The 14,968-nt window shown below is 34.4% G+C and overlaps 2 protein-coding genes across 5 annotated transcripts in view; one reads left to right on the forward strand and one right to left on the reverse strand.

Moving 5' to 3' along the window:
- LOC117226382 (uncharacterized) overlaps window positions 1–14,812 on the forward strand; it is a 91,603-nt gene extending 76,791 nt beyond the window's left edge. For 2 of the 4 annotated variants that reach the window (XM_033480647.2, XM_033480656.2), the window contains exons 5-8: window positions 355–459; window positions 1,372–1,554; window positions 4,096–4,395; window positions 9,456–14,812. In XM_033480647.2, the coding sequence (XP_033336538.1) occupies window positions 355–459; window positions 1,372–1,554; window positions 4,096–4,395; window positions 9,456–9,629 (762 nt within the window). In that variant the 3' untranslated portion in view covers window positions 9,630–14,812. Of the gene's footprint in view, window positions 1–354; window positions 460–1,371; window positions 1,555–4,095; window positions 4,396–9,413 lie in introns of all 4 variants that reach the window. The other 2 variants (XM_033480672.2, XM_033480665.2) reach the window with 2 other exon arrangements.
- The window catches only part of LOC117226405 (midasin), a 140,626-nt gene that overhangs the window by 117,924 nt on the left and 7,734 nt on the right, over window positions 1–14,968 (reverse strand). The window lies entirely within an intron of this gene.

Below are 14,968 nucleotides of genomic sequence, written 5' to 3' on the forward strand. Positions count from 1 at the left end.
TCTTATCATTGAAATTATCAAATGTTTAAATAAAGCAAAATTTTATCTACGAAAAAACATTCTCCTTCAAAATTGTTAACAATATTTTCATTGGATTCGAATATCACTGTCATTATTCCTCAACAATTGGATTCGAAAAAAAGAATTCCATGAATCGCAACACTGTAACTGAAAGCTTATCCAAAAATTGAAAACTGACATTTTGGTTGCAAAAGATACTGATCAAAAAGTCGTGCAGAAAATCCTGGTACACTCGGTTCTCCGCCGAAAGAGCTATGTTACAGAAATGGCAAAAATATGGTCGAACAGTTCTGAAAACAATTTTCTGTTTAACACGAATGATTTCTGTGTCAGGTTAAAGTAGCACTGCTAACGATTCTCGTGAATACGACGGGCAATCAGCAAACAAACGCGGTTCCTGAAAATTCGGCCGCATCCGCAAACGGTGGCACGCCCAAGGTAACGATCAAACCTATCAAAAAATCATTTCCGCCCTGTATATACCAGCTGATGAAATACCGGGTGTCTCAAAACTAGCGCCGAACCTCTCACCGATCTTCTGAAACGTTGCCGGAAAAAAAGAAATAAAGATTCTCTCTCACTGAAATATCCGAGCACACAACATCTACTAATTCTTTCCTTAAATAACTATAATTTAACAACTTATTCGTTAAATAATAATTACTGAATAAATACTGTATAACATAGTTGAAGCGCCCGTTCATTTCAAACAACGATTCTCATTTAGGATCATCAATCGCTATCGTACACTTTTCTTCAAGCTTGAAAAATCAATTTCCGACGTTGCTAATTTCAAACCGTTATTTCTAGACAAAAACGGAGAACAAATGTTGAACATCGTTCTGAAAATTTCATTTACACAGCCGGGATCTTTCGAACAATTCTCGTCGATTCTGTGTTAATTCATTGGATAGAAGAACCGAGTAATTGTTTAAATAAAATCCTTTCAGTCTATAAGCAGATCATTTTATCATTTTATTTAACGAAGTATTACTACAGTTATTATTAGTTTATTTACTGTTTTAGAATTGATAAAAAATTACATAAAATCGGTGAATCAATTTCTAACAAATTCATAATATTTCTAATAAGTCTCTAATAAATTCAAATAAATTCAAATAAATTCCAATAAATTCCAATAAATTCAAAGCGATGTTTAATATTCGTAGGTGCAATTCTGCATGCGAGCATAGTCGAAAATTCTGAATCATTCGAAGCGGTCTGGGTTAAGTAGGCTGACGAAATTGAATCACGGCAAAAGGTTAAGCCCGAATTTTCGCGGGAAGTATTTGACGCGCCCGGTTACTGTGTTCTCTCGTCCCGGCCCGGTAAAAAGGAGTTTCACTTCAGAGAAGCGGAGCGGCGGAAGAGCACCGCAAAATGAGGAACTACTTGAAGAGGATGGAGCGCGAGGGTGTGCAGAGGGTGAAGATGTTTCTGGTGATAACAGCAGCCTACGGTATCTTCTGGGGACCACTGTTCTTTGTCACCCTGGTGGATCATCCTGTCATCGGGAATCCGACCAGCTACGAGGTAAACGAATACCAAAGTCGACTGATGTGTGCCCTAAGTAAAATCATTTTCAAAATCTTCGGAACTTCGTGTGAACGATTTGACCTGATGGATCGCATTAAGTTGCATCGGATTGATTTTAACATGTATTGCAGTGCGAATTTTTTAACATTATTGACTTCAAATTGTAGCTTGAATAATACGCTTTCTAACAGAGTTATTTCGATTATCAGAAAATTTCGAAATTCTTTCAAATAATCGAAAAATCCTGGTTGCTGGTTCAGGGTAAATTACTCGATTTTAAAGAAAAGTTGCAGCTCGACTTTAAACTGTGTTGTTGTAGGAATTTTTGCACTTTATTGATCTTGAGTTGAAGCTTGAAGAGTCTACTTTCAGATAGGGAAACCTTTCTGGTTTCGAAAAGATTCGAAAATTGCTTCGAAAAATTGCGAGAACTATACCGGGAATTCTAAAAGAGACAAAAGATTGAATTCCAAAGGGAAATATCCGAAGAAATGTAAGAATTATTCCCGTTGAATTATTTTAACTTTATTAGTCTCAAATTAAAGCTTGAAGAATTCACTTTTTATTAGAGTTATAATGATTTTTATTGAAACAATAAAGTCGATACAAAAAATCGAGAAAAGCACACCAGTGATTCCGACTGAGACAAAAGACCAACACGATTCATAAGAAAACTTTGAAACAATATTAAATTCCTTCCCCGTCGAAATTTTTAGTCCTTATTAGCCTCAAATTAAACCTTGAAGAGTTTACTTTCAGATAGAGTTATAGCGATTTTAATTGAAATAATGAAATCGTTTCAAAAAATCAAGGAAAGCACACCAATGATTCCGACTGAGACAAAAGACCAACACGATTCATAGGAAAACTTCGAAACAACGTTAAGTTCCTTCCCCGTTAACATTTTTTATCCCTATTAGCCTCGAATTAAACCTTGAAAAGTCCGCTTTAAGACAGCAGCCGCGACCATCGCAAACAATTCCCGAAATGGTCCAGAAACACAACAGCCGACCGCTGATCTAGAAAGAATTGTCTCAAAAAGAAATGTAAAGAAAACTCGACGAATTCATTAGGTGGCATCTTCCACTATCCTTCTGTTTTCATTTCGCGCGTATATGTGTCAGTTTTTTGGAGGATTCCCGCTGGTCGCAGGAAGAGCGTTGACCCATTTAGGAAACCGTGGCCGCGCCAGTTTACACTCTCCACCGACTGTCTGCCAACGACTTCGTAATCGCACTGGCACGCCGCATAGATTATCCCAAACCGTATCTCCCTTGGCAGAGAGTTCTCCGTTTTTGTTTGTCCGGCCCTCGAATTTTTTGGTCAGCCGCCGCGTTTCTGCTCTCCTCGATTAGAAGCTCGATTTGGGTCTCGAGAAGAGAGAGAGAGAAGAAGAAGAGAGCCGCGCACTGTGGCATTTCACATCAAAGCATCTTTTCCACGCAAGCAGAGTCAGTCAAAGGCCTGTTAACCCCCGTATCTTCCAACCCTCCTCGCCGGAAATTCGCCCATTTCCCTTCTCCGTACTGTGCAAACGTTATCTTCTTTTCAAAATGTGCCGCTGATGGAACGTAATCTGTTGGTTTCGAACGAAGTGACCTCGAAGATCCCATTTATCACGGCAATTTATTTAATCAAAGGAAAATTGGATGGCCGGGATGATACCGAGCGTCGCGCCCCCCTTTCGAAGTTTCTGCATTTTCCAGATCCTAATCGAATTTAGTACGCTGGGGTATAACGATGTAAAACCACTGGTGACCGAGTTGTTTATTATTGCAAAAGTATACACATACTGCGTCAATTGCGAGAAACAGAAGTTCAATAACACATTAAATTCATTATTAATTTATTATTAATTCCATTTATTGGGTATCTATTATAATTGAAAATTTCTATTGTTTATCACTAGACTGCAAATTGTATATATTTATGGCAACGTTGGCTAGTTGCGATTTAAAATAGCGCGAAGATCGAAAGGATTTTCAAACGTCAATGTACCCCAAAATGTACCCCAATGTCAACCCCAAAACTTCCCAGAATAGAAAAGTTATCTAATCAATGAAACCGAAACTGCAAAGTTAAAATTTACCATATAAAAGATATTGGTATAACTCTTCCGCGTTCCAAAATCCTGGTAACATTCGGTTCGCTCCATATATCGCAATAAAAATGAATAATAAAGACAAACCTGGACAAAAATTAGCTCAACACTCGACGTGCGAAAACGATCGAAGAAAGAACGAACTTGTTATTAAATTTCGATTTTTCACAGTCGATGCAGACAATCCTAAGTACGCATGATAGATAGAGCGTTGAAAAACGCGCAATCCAAAAAAACTTTCACGATTCTACACCCTACGGATCCGGAGATATCACAGAAAAAGTATAAGGGTAGCTTCAACCCCAAAGAATCGTCGATCTTCAAACTCGGACAGCTCCGCGCAGAAAAATCGTAGAACAACGATCTTATGCTCATTTCGAAGCTGGAAGTATCTGCTTTCGATCCGAGTGAAAGCAGCGCATTTGTTAAAATTTCAGGTGACACTACATATCGCGTACATCCACGCCTTCGTGAACCCGGTGCTGTTTCTGAGCCTGCACCGAGGGCTGCGCCAGGGCTTCTCCGAGTTCTTCTGCGGCTGTTGCGACAGCATCGTCAGTTGGATCCTAGGTCCGAGCATCCCCGTGGACACGGTGCAACCACCCCGATACCAAGAACCCATCGAAGCCGTGCCCTCGCCCCCGGAGCCGCCCCTGGCGCAGCCGAACAGCTGTCCGGACCTCACCGACGTCGCACTCCTAAAACCGCCCCTACCGCCGACGGGCAAACATTTACTGGTATTCGTAGACACTGCTCACGGGACACTTCTATCTCTGACTTTCGACTTCTCTCTATCTCTATCCCGTTAGGGATGGGATCAAGTTCGATATACAGCGGCGTAAATAATTATAGACTCGAAGCAACTTAAATTTTTAGTGACATTTAGATGGAAACTTGACGAAACATTATGTTTGTATATTTCTATTATCTCCTGATATAGTAATATGCAAATATGGTGTTTCGTTAAGATTTTGTTAAGTTACTTTGAGTCTGCAATTATTCAAATTATGTAATATATGGTATATAATTTGATAATTACAGATTCAATGTAACTTAACAAAAAGTTAACGAAACGTAATATTTGTATATTTCTGTTATCTCTAACTATAGTAGTATACAAATATGGTGATTTATTAAGTTTTTGTTAAGTTACTTTGAGTCTACAATATTATTCAAATTGTGTAATTTGTGATAAACAATTTGATAATTATAGATTCAAAGCAACTTAACAAAAACTTAAGTAAAAAGGTTATATTTGCATATTTCTGTTATCTCTAATTTTCTCTAATATACAAATATGGTGATTTGTCAAGATCTTATTAAATTACTTTGAGTCTACAAATATTGAAATTATGTAATTTATGAAAGACAATTTGATAATTACAGATTTAAAGTAACTTAACAAAAACTTAACAAAACATCGTATTTGTATATTTCTATACTAGAAATAATAGAAAATAGAAATATACAGATGTGACATTTTGTTAAATTTCCGTTTAAATATCATTAAAAGTGTATCAAAAAATCTTATTCGAATGAATTCTTATTCGAATAAAATCTTATTCGTATAAAATCTTATCCGAATAAATTTTCATCCAGATAAAATTGCTACTCGATTCGATATCTGTTCGATAGCGTCGAATACAATTTTATTCGGTCACCTCTCATACGAATAAAATTTTGCCCGATTTTCTAATCTAAGTTCAATTCCATTTGAAGATATTCCAACCCTTTTTCGAAGTGCTGACGAAACGTTCAAAACCAGCCAGCTAAATTCGTGCCTTTAACACACTTGATCCCGTCTCTACTCTTTCTCGCTCTCTTTCTCATCTTTCTTTTCTCTCTTTCTACACCCGGGAAAACTTTCACCTTTCACCCGGTTTCATCCCCTGTCCGTCGCATGCGCCACACCGCTTCTCTTTTCTTCGCGCGAGCTCTGCGATGCGACGCGACGCGACGCGACGTTGTTGCTTGCCGTCCGATTCAGCCTTTTTCCCGGCAGCTTTCGGCAGAGTTTGCTGTAGATCGTTCGCTCTTTGACCTTTTGAGGTCGCCGGGCTGCTGGTCCGATTGTGGCCCCTATTTGCGGAAGAAGGAAATTGTTGGGGAAGATGCTGTGGCACGGGGTATCTTTCTCGGTATAGCGATCGTTAGGGTCTTTAGGGGTGGGGTGAGATGGTTTTGGGGTCCGGAGTAAGGGGAGTTGCGTGGCAGAGTCTGTCATTTTATCTTCTGCTAGCATTTGATTCGGGGAGCACTGGAAGTGCTCTGGAAAATTGTCGGAATCAGACTAAAACCAGCAAGAAAAGTATAAAATAATCTCGGATGAAAAAATAACTTCATCGTGTTTCGATATTGTCTGAAATATTAACATAATTGGAATATTAACTAATAGTGACTTCAATGTTACAGTGATTTATTTTAGCAACTAATAGTGTACTGAACATTAAAAGCATTCGTTTTTTATAGTACTCTGGAGTATTAAAATAAATCATTCCAGCAGCTGATAGTGTCTTGAATATTTAAATTATTCATTGCGGCAACTAATTGTTCCTCAAACAGCAAAATAAATCATTCCAGCAGCTTGTAGTATTTCAATGTTATAATATTAAATATTAAATATAATAAATATTATATATTTTTATATATAAATATTAAAATATTTATTTCAATATTAAAATAATTCGATCCAGCAACAATTAGTATCTCGACTATTAAATTTATTTATTCCAGTAGCTGATAGCATCTTGAATATCAAAATTGTTGATTGCAGCATCTAATAGTGTCTTCAATATTAAAATAAATCATTCCAGCAACTATTAGTATCTTGACTATTAAATTTATTCATTCCAGTAGCTGATAGAATATTCAATATCAAAATTATTCATTGCAGCAGCTAATGGTGTCTCGAATATTAAAATAATTTATTTTAACAGCTAATAATATACTTCTGTATTAAAATAATGCATTCCAGTAGCTGATAGTATTTTCAATATTAAAATCTAGTTATAGATTATTCTGGAATTATTCTAGAATATTAAAAATTATTTATTACAACAGCTATTATTCTTCTCAATATTAAAATAATTAATATTAGTAACTGATAGTATGCTTGAGTATTACAATAATTCAATTTAGCAACTAACAGTATACTTGATTCTTAAAATAATTCATTCGAACAATTTGAAGTATCTTGAATATTAAAATTATTTATTGCAGCAGTAAATATCGTCTTCAATATGAAAACAATTCATTCATTTTATCAGCTAGTTGCACACTCGGATATTAAACATATTCATTGCATCAGCTGATAATATACTGAAGTATTAAAATAACTCATCCCATTACGCCGATAGCGTCTCAAACAATAGAGCGACCAATTCCAGCAGCAAACATTACCCCGAACCATTAAACCAATTCGTTGTAGTAACTAAATAGTACGCTTGAGCGTAAAAATGACCAACTCTCGCGAAAATGGCGATTCAATCGCACCAAACTCTGCCGAAATTAGCAAAATAAACGAGACGTTCGCGGAACATTCGCAAAGCCTCCGGTCGAATAATTTGAAGAACCACAAAATCGGGCAGAGAATTCGAGGAACAGCGACCGGCAGCGGCAGAGCGCAAAAATTAGGCCACTCCGGCCATTTCCATGACAGACAAAGCCAATCATTTCGAAAAGTTCGACAAACAGGACCGATCGACAGCCGTGGGTGCCGGCCACTGAAATATGTAAACACCCCGGCAATTGACACCGGGAACGAGCGACACCGTCCCGGAATCCCGAAACTGGCCAAACACGCCGGCTGATTCGTGTAAATAGACCTCTTTATAGGTTCGGCGCGGATTGTTCCCTGGTTTCCAAGCCAGTCTGCCTCGCCGGGCAACGCGAAAAATCAACGCCCTGCAAAATCGGAGACACCGTTTTCCGGCCTGCAGGCCGCACGATGCAACGGAACCGTGCGCGCACAATGAAACGAACATCTCTCGCCCGGGATTGTTCTTACCGGTTTTCAATGCGGGCACCGTGGTTTTCTCGTCGGAACTGCCGCGGATAGTGTCGCTCTCCGATGCAGCAGTAATTCGGAAAAATTGCGGGAGCTTATTTTTCTGGCATGTCGAACAGCTTTTTCCGTTTTCGTTGACGAGTCGTTACCCTCGGTCTTCGCCGGTGGTTCTCTCTCGACGTTGCTTTGACCACAGTTGCCCAGAAATTACAATTGCATTGCACGAGCAATCGCAATTACAAAGTTATTCGATTACGTGTTAATTCGTTCAATTCAATTACAACTTAATTCGTAATCGCGATTTGAATACAATTTACGAAACACAAAGTAATCGAAATACATCGATTACGAATTATGATTTAATTGAATTACATTAATTAGGAACTACAATGTAATTGAATTTTATTAACTACGAATTACGATGTAATTTAATTGCATTAGTTACGAATTACGGTGTAATTTCGTTGCATTAATTAGGAATTACAATGTTGAACAACTGAGTTAAAATAACGAATTAAGAAGAATAAATTAGTAGTGAAGAAAATACGAAAGAGAAACATAATAGTGTATCTCACTTCTACAACATTCTTGGCTTGTGATTTGAAGAATTGTACTTCAATTACATAATACTGAAATTGCATTGTACTCGAACTACGCTCGTGATTAAAATAATCGGCAATCGAATTAACGAAAACGTTCGAATGATGTAATCGAATAACAGCGTGGTTGAATTACTTACGTAATTGAAATACAATGTAAATGGATTGCCAAATTGAATTACAATGTAATTGAATTAGCTTGACTCTGGTTTTAATGGGTGCTTCTCGTGTCGCGCGATTTCGTGCGTTTCAGCCGGGAAAAAGTTGTGTGAACGGGCCGCGGAACGTTGTTTGTGGAATGCTGCAGCTAGCTTGGTGAATGAATTTTAATGCACGAACTTGTCTGTCTTGTTTGTCTTGCGTGTAGTTTTTCAGTTCTATTGATTTTTTAGCGGTCAGTTTAAGATGGAGAATTAGAACTGCAAATTAGATCTGGGAATTACCTCCGGGAATTAGGGACGAACTTGTGAAAATTACAGTTTTCTGGTCTCAATTTACTGTGTAGCGTTCAATTTATTCATTAACATACTATTTTATTTATAAACGTAGAGTTTATTTCTGAGATATATTAATTTTGTTGGCATTACATCGTTTCGACGGTAGGGAACAAAATTGATCTTGCGAAGCCGCAGAGTTGGAAATTAGGGTAGATCGTAGAGAATTCTTTATCTTCGGTACGAAAATTTGCAGATTTTATTACCGTGTAATGTTGAATTTCTTTAGGAATATATTATTTATTTATTACCGTAGTGTTTATTTCTTGGTTATATTAATTTCTCTGCTAATTACATCGCATCGACAGCGAAGAAAATTGGGATAGAATGAAGAGAAACTCCGTTTTCTGTCTTCGGTATGAAAATTTACAGATTTTACCGTGTAACATCGATTTCTTCGTTACGAATATTCTGTTCATTTCCGAATTGTATTAATTATTGGCCGGCACCGCCATCGTTTCGGCGACGAAGAGAAAACGGATTTGGAAGAAACTAGGTAGGAGAATTAGGGTGGTACGCGTAGAAATTGCGGAATGCCGCCTGCGTTTGCATGGAAACGTTTCAGAGAACTTACAAACCGAACGAACGCATGCGACTAAACTCAACAGCTGTGTGTCACAAATAAAAGGTGTCCGTTCTCACGATTTCTGTTTAAGATTAACTAGTCGTAATTAATCGCGGAATTATAAAACGTGCAGGACGACGCCATGATCATACCGCCGGATCCATGGACGCTGGTCACAAGGTCGAAAGGTACATCGACCGCTTACGAGTCGGACAGTAGTAGAAGATCGAGCATTTTGTTACCACCGTTGTTAAATCACTCGAAAGTAAATGTCAGTCCAACTAGCAGCGATTCTCCTAGCGAATAAACACTCCGTTTAGAGATCGTGTTACCATCCCCCCATAACCAGGTTTTCCTTTTTCTGATCGAACAACGGACGAAATTCTGAAGAACCGATTTTTGTTTCAATAGTTTTCTGTGCTTACATGAAGAAATTTTGTTAGAACAATGTTGTAGTCAGATTTTGAATTTGAAAGTTGAATTTTGAATTTGAGGGTTGAATTTTAAATTTGAGGGTTGAATTTTAAATTTGAAACTTGAATCCCGAATTTAGAAGTTGAATTCTGAATGCAGAAGGCGAATCTTGAATTTAACAGTAGAATTTTTAATTGAGAAGTTGAATTTTGAATTTCAAAAGTTGAGCTTTGAATTCGGAAGCTAAATCTTCAATTTGTCTGAGTTTGAAATATAAATTTTGTATTTAGACGCTAAATTTTCAATTTGAAGTATAAACATTGAATTTAGAAGCTAAATTTTCAATTTGAAGTATAAACTTTGAATTTTTAAGCTAAATTTTCAATTTGGAGTATAAATTTTGAATTCAGAAGTAAAAATTTTCAATTTGAAGTATAAACATTGAATTTAGAAGCTAGAAATTTGACAAAATTTAGTATAACAAATAAAATTTCAGTTTAAAATTTCAGTCCATTACTGTCTACATTAACGATAGAACAATAATAAATGTTTAAGAGAAGCACCTCTGACAAACTATAATTATTTCAAAATATCAAAAAATCGATTAACTATGGTTTCGAACTAAAATCAAATTTACTTTGAAAATTAAATTCTCATTTTACAAAATCAGATAAAATGATGAAACAATTGATGAAAAAGATTCAGAATTTCCTCCTTTGAGTGAACGATATCGAAGATCATAGAGATCCGAAAATTCTAAAAATCGTGACGGGAACGGAATGGCAGACAACTTTCTCAGAGTACCATTACCAAAAACTGGTTCTTCGCATGAGGCATTGGAAGAATTTCGAGAAGTTGCCAAAGTACTTTATACAGCGAGAGAAAAGAGATTCTTTCATCGTTCCATATCGACAACGTGCCAAAAATGTTGCAAAACTGTCGGGTCAAAATATACTTAGTCGACTAAATAGTTATTCTTATCTGTAATTGGAATCATTTTTAGATTCATTAGCTCTAGAACGTATTGGACAAAATTTGTGTGGGGTCAAATAACTTTGGAAAAGTGCCAAAAATGTAGCAGATCTTTTGCAGCGGACTATAACAAATCAACTGAGTATGTAGCTATGAACAATTGGAATAACTCTTAAAAACATTTTTATTGGGATATAAAAATTGTTGAAAAGTGCCAAATCATTTTTTCCTGAATTTCTGATCATTCAGAGTGAAACCGTCCTCTAAAGATTTAAATTACTATTATTAAAAAGAAATAATTATAAAAATAAAATTAGCTCCTTATTTTGATGATATTAAAATTAAATTGTGTTTGAATATATTGAAAAATTGTTCTTTTTTGTTGAAAAGTTTGTTACGCATTCATCGTTCGATTTAGAAGAGATTTATATGTAAAAATGTTTACAATATCCTACAAATTCTACTAAATAAAAATAATTACGATGACAAAAATGAACGTTCATACCATAAACGAAAAATCTCTTAGTTTGCCCATAAAAAATTTATTAAAAATTTCGAAATGATTTATGCTCTCCCATTTTTTTATATTTCCAAAGTTATATTAAACAAAAATAATCGTATAAATCAAAATGGCCTGCTATTTTGCAAATAAATGGTCGAACGAAGTGTCTAGTTTTATTTGAATTCAAATAAAAGTAATTGTGTCTCGCAACACACTGCTCTCTAGTTGCAAAATATCTCGCACAAAAATCCCAAAACAATGAGAAATCAATGAATTTTCAACCCCGTCAAATTTTTCCGAAGTTCGATAATCGAATATATGAAAACGACGATCGCGATAATACTTTTTTCTCTCGCGGTATCGCTGAAATAACAGAAAAACAAGGTTACGTAGGTCCATCGATCGAAAAATTCACGCAAGTTTCCACGTGAAAAAAGAGAAAAAAACGTAAAAATAGAAAAATGGAAACCAAAATCTTCGCTTTTTAGATAACTATATTTAGGTACGAGCAATAAACGCTGCGGGCGCAGACGAGAGAGCGAGACACTATGCATAGAGAGAACAGGCGCATAAAAAATATAAAAACAATGAAATCACCGAAAAATAATCGTAGAGATAATCGACACTGTCACCGATGAAGATAGTTCCTTCAATGTGAATCGAAACAATATTAGGCGCACCAATTAGGGATTTAAAATCTTTAATGATCGTTTTAGGGAGTACGTTTAGCCTATAGTTTGCACCATTTAATGAGCTTTCCACTCAACTGGGGGACTCAAGTGGCCGAGAGGTTTTCTCCCGGCCGTCAGTATTGTATTATTTACTATTGCCGTTATTATACACTTATTATACAAATATATTATACATGGTTATGGCCGCGAAGTGCACATATACAGGGGCCGCTCGATACGAACGCGATCGAATGACAAAAGTTGCCAAAGAAATCGTGAATTATTGTTATTATTGCTATTAGACCGTCGATCTTTATGCAAATTGTCATGTTTCAATGATTGTTATTTATCGACTCTTTTGAAACAACGTTTCTCCATTAAATGAAGCTCCATACAATTATCGTTTATTTATTCCTATCATTTTTGAATTTTTCAAATAAAATACGCGGTCTAATATTCATTACTATTATTATGATGAACTGTCGTTATAATATTATTTGTATAGAAATTTCAATACTAATTCAATTTTAGATAAAATACACATTTAGTCGGATTGTTTAACATCTGATAAAGTTACTTCTAAATAAAACATCCATTAAAGTCGAAGTATTATAAAGATTTCAATATGAATAATATTTTTCAGTTTTTCAGTAGACTATGTGATGTAATGTTTACTGTTGTTATTATTTTAAATTGTCATTGTAATATAATTTTTACAGAAATTTTGATAGTGATTCAATTTTAGATAAGATATACATTTGTTCGATTTTACATAGTATTGTTATTTATTAAAATTATTTCAACCCTAATAGATCTGATTTTTAATATTTTCAGTAGTAGTTCAGTTTTGAAAGGGTTAGTTCAAATGTATTATAATAATTTTTCATCGTGTATACTTGTATACTTTTGACTCAAAGTACCATGCATTATACATTTAAAAAATATTGGACATTTACTATCTTTTTGATACTCTCTCGAAAGTGTAAATCGTTGTACACGCAATATGGCGAGTTTAAATCTTTATAGGGAAAATGGCAGCAAGCGTTTTAAGAAAACGACGTTTCCCTCGAGAAACATGAATTTTTTGAGTGCAATATAAACCCAAATATTTGGTTTTTAAATTAAAAAAAAGTATCTACTTCAATTCAGTATAATATAAAGATAATAATATTCTTCCTTTACTCGAATCAACGATTGAAAAATACTATTAAAAAATGACAAAATTGAGCCATCATTTCTTACAGTTATTCTCATATTTACACCATATATTATGTATAATATTAAATGTAGTAATTATTGCTCTATTTAAGTAAGAAAACAAATGATCGTCCTTGACAGTTCAGTAAATAACGTTTAAGTTATTTTCATTTACTAAATGATGCAAATTAAAAATACAAGAATGTGAAATCATTACTTGTCATTATATTTAAGACAGTTATTTATTTATTATTTATTTAGAAAATTTATGAACCAAGTGTTTACAACTCATGTTTTAAGGAAAATTATTATCTAAGGACAAAGATTGGATCAACAATTAATTTTGAACATTCGTACGAACATTCTTTTGTCCTTCTTTCTAAATTAGTGATCAACAATGTGCCACAAGAAAAAGTTTATAATAATCTCGACAGTGCTAAAAGCGGTATTAGAATAAAATATGAAAATTATAAAATGTCCGGATGCCAAAATAGAATGATAAGATTTTCTAACGAAGATGACTACCCTGTATATGTGTGCCCGTTCGTAAATATTATATACTTATATACATACTATATATTTTCTATGCAAAACTTTAGGGATTTCCGGACGTGCGTTCTCTGTTAGACCTATTACAGATTTCTATAAGTTACCTGAGGGATAAATTTCGTTTATATATACATATAGAGTATATAAGTTATTTGTAAATCAAATACACGTTTAAACGCAAGCGTTTTCTTCATTTCCTATATCAGCTGTAATTTAATAAAACGGAAATGAAAAAATCAACTGTTTCCCCATTCCCAAACACAATTTTTGGAAAAATTAATGATGTATCGAGAAAATTTTCTTTGCTTTTATCGAATTATTATGAACTGCTGAATTTTATTAAAAATTATAAATGACTGAATTTTGTAAAAAAAGATTTTCTTAAATTGTACAGATTTATATTCTTTTTTAGTTAATTGTACTCAAAAGTTGCATTATAAATTGCAAATTGTCGAATTTTTATATTTTAAACAAATGTTAAACACACACTGACGTAAAACATGTAGATTAATAAAACCAATTTTCATTGTTTTTTCCGTCATTATTGTAAACAAATAATAATAAACATTTGTGAATTGAATTAAGCGGTTATGATTCATTCCACTTTCTTGAATATAATTAAATTGTTTATCTTTTAGATAATAAATGAAAGTTTCCAATCTGCAAAAGTGTTATATTTTGCATTGACAACAATTATAAATCGTGTAACATTGAAAAATATTTAATTGTAACGTTCTTGATATATTTTTGCCGATGTTAAGAAAATTAATTACATTTTCAATTTGTTAAGTAACATTGAATGAAAATGGATCTTGTTAAACAATTAATTGGTAATTGAAATTAAGTCCGGAAAATCCCTGAAACAATGTCAATTTCTCTTGAAAGACTTTTCGTAAGGAAACATGGAAATAAAGAACCTTGCGGGTAAGCTATTAATTATAAATTAATTAATTAAAAGTGAATGTTATCTGACCGAAGATAGCGTTTAAGGGTATTATAATTTCTAAGTTGATTGATATACGGTGTGCGCCCCTGGCGAAATGAAAAGATTATGAGAATCGTCCGACGAATTGATTGCAATATTTGTATCGCTGATTATACAAAGCACTTATATGATATTTCCGTCTGTGAAATTAATTCGATGTCATTGTATGTGTAAATAAAGATAGATTATCTTTGACAACAGCGACCGCCATGTTTCCTTCTCCTAATTTCGCCAATTTCTCATTATTTCATCAACTATAAACAATAATTTCTAATTTCTTACTAAATTTTTCTATAATTCATTCCCATAATTGTTTCTTCAATATTCACTACCTTTGCCTAACTCAATTCATTAAA

This window comes from Megalopta genalis, chromosome 5 (genome assembly GCF_051020955.1).
Source record: "Megalopta genalis isolate 19385.01 chromosome 5, iyMegGena1_principal, whole genome shotgun sequence".
In the NCBI taxonomy this organism is placed as follows: Eukaryota; Metazoa; Arthropoda; class Insecta; order Hymenoptera; family Halictidae; genus Megalopta; species Megalopta genalis.